Source organism: Emiliania huxleyi (genome assembly GCF_000372725.1).
Source record: "Emiliania huxleyi CCMP1516 unplaced genomic scaffold EMIHUscaffold_846, whole genome shotgun sequence".
In the NCBI taxonomy this organism is placed as follows: domain Eukaryota; phylum Haptophyta; order Isochrysidales; family Noelaerhabdaceae; genus Emiliania; species Emiliania huxleyi.
The window spans coordinates 1-1,356 of NW_005195695.1; the positions used below are offsets into that span (position 1 = coordinate 1).

Genomic DNA, 1,356 nt, shown 5'->3' on the forward strand with positions numbered 1-1,356 from the left:
CACATTTAATCAGCTATATGGCACTGGCGTTTTGGCTGCCCCGCCGGGGACAGCACCTCCCCCGAGCTCTGCCCGGACTCGTGCCTGCAGGCGTGACCACGTGATGACGGCGGCGCACCTCCTCCTCGAGGGCGAGTGGCGGAAGGCCGCCGACCAGCTCACCTCGATGGCGGTGCGGCGAGATGACACGAGATTGCACGAGATGACACGAGATTGCACAGCTCACCTCGATGGCGGTGCGGCGAGATGACACGAGATTGCACGAGATGACACGAGATTGCACAGCTCACCTCGGTGGCGGTGCGGCGAGATGACACGAGATTGCACGAGATGACACGAGATTGCACAGCTCACCTCGGTGGCGGTGCGGCGAGATGACACGAGATTGCACGAGATGACACGAGATTGCACAGCTCACCTCGGTGGCGGTGCGGCGAGATGACACGAGATTGCATGAGATGACACGAGATTGCACAGCTCACCTCGGTGGCGGTGCGGCGAGATGACACGAGATTGCACGAGATGACACGAGATTGCACAGCTCACCTCGGTGGCGGTGCGGGGCCGGCTGCCCGCCGGAAGAAGAAGAAGAGGAGGCGCCCGCCCTTCACACGGAGGGCTGCGAGGCAGGTGTGGGACTTGCTGCCCGACCCGGCCCGCACGCGCGCCTTCCTGCGCGCAAAGATCCAGACCGAGGGCTTGCGCGCGTACCTCATCTCGTCGTACGCGCACTTCGACTCGCTCTCCCTCTCGGCGCTGGCGGAGCGGTTCGATCTCCCGCCAAACGAGACGCACGCGCTCGTCTCGAAGATGCTCCTCGACGGCGCGCCGCCCGCAGAGCTCGCTCTCCCGGCCCGCCTCGCGGGACACGTCCAGGACACGTCCAGGACACGTCTGTGTCACGCCCCTTAGGCACCGCCCACTGATGAGGCCGCAGCCCTTCGCAGGCCGCCCTCTTCTCATCCTCCCACTGTCTTGATAGGCACCATCCACGCTTGCTGGGACCAGCCGACCGACACGCTCGCCGTGCAGCGGATGGAGCCGACCAAGCTGCAGTTCCTCGCTCTCCAGTTCGCCGACAAGTGCGCGCAGCCCGTCGACACGCATACGACAGAGGGCACACCGAATTAGAGTGACCGAATGGCCAATGCTGCAGGTGCGCGCAGCTCGTCGAGGCGAACGAGCGCGTGCTCGACTCGCGCACCGGTCTGGCCGCAGCTAGACGCAGAGACGCACACATCCCTTGCCTCCCCTGCCGCACCCCACTGCTGCTGCTGCCACCGCCGCACGCCGCACGCCCGAGTGCCCTACTCGGCCCTCCCTCCACTCCAGCATTTGCGATGCCCCCCCCCCCCA

At 65.8% G+C, this 1,356-nt stretch overlaps 1 protein-coding gene across 1 annotated transcript; it reads left to right on the forward strand.

Moving 5' to 3' along the window:
• Positions 1–17: 17 nt before the first annotated feature.
• EMIHUDRAFT_249939 (hypothetical protein) lies at positions 18–1,131 on the forward strand (the record flags this gene model as incomplete). The annotated part of the gene is made up of 4 exons (XM_005758647.1): positions 18–28; positions 91–172; positions 631–892; positions 983–1,131. The coding sequence occupies 4 exons, from the start codon at positions 18–20 to the stop codon at positions 1,129–1,131; spliced, it is 504 nt and encodes a 167-aa protein (XP_005758704.1).
• Between the last annotated feature and the right edge of the window lie 225 nt (positions 1,132–1,356).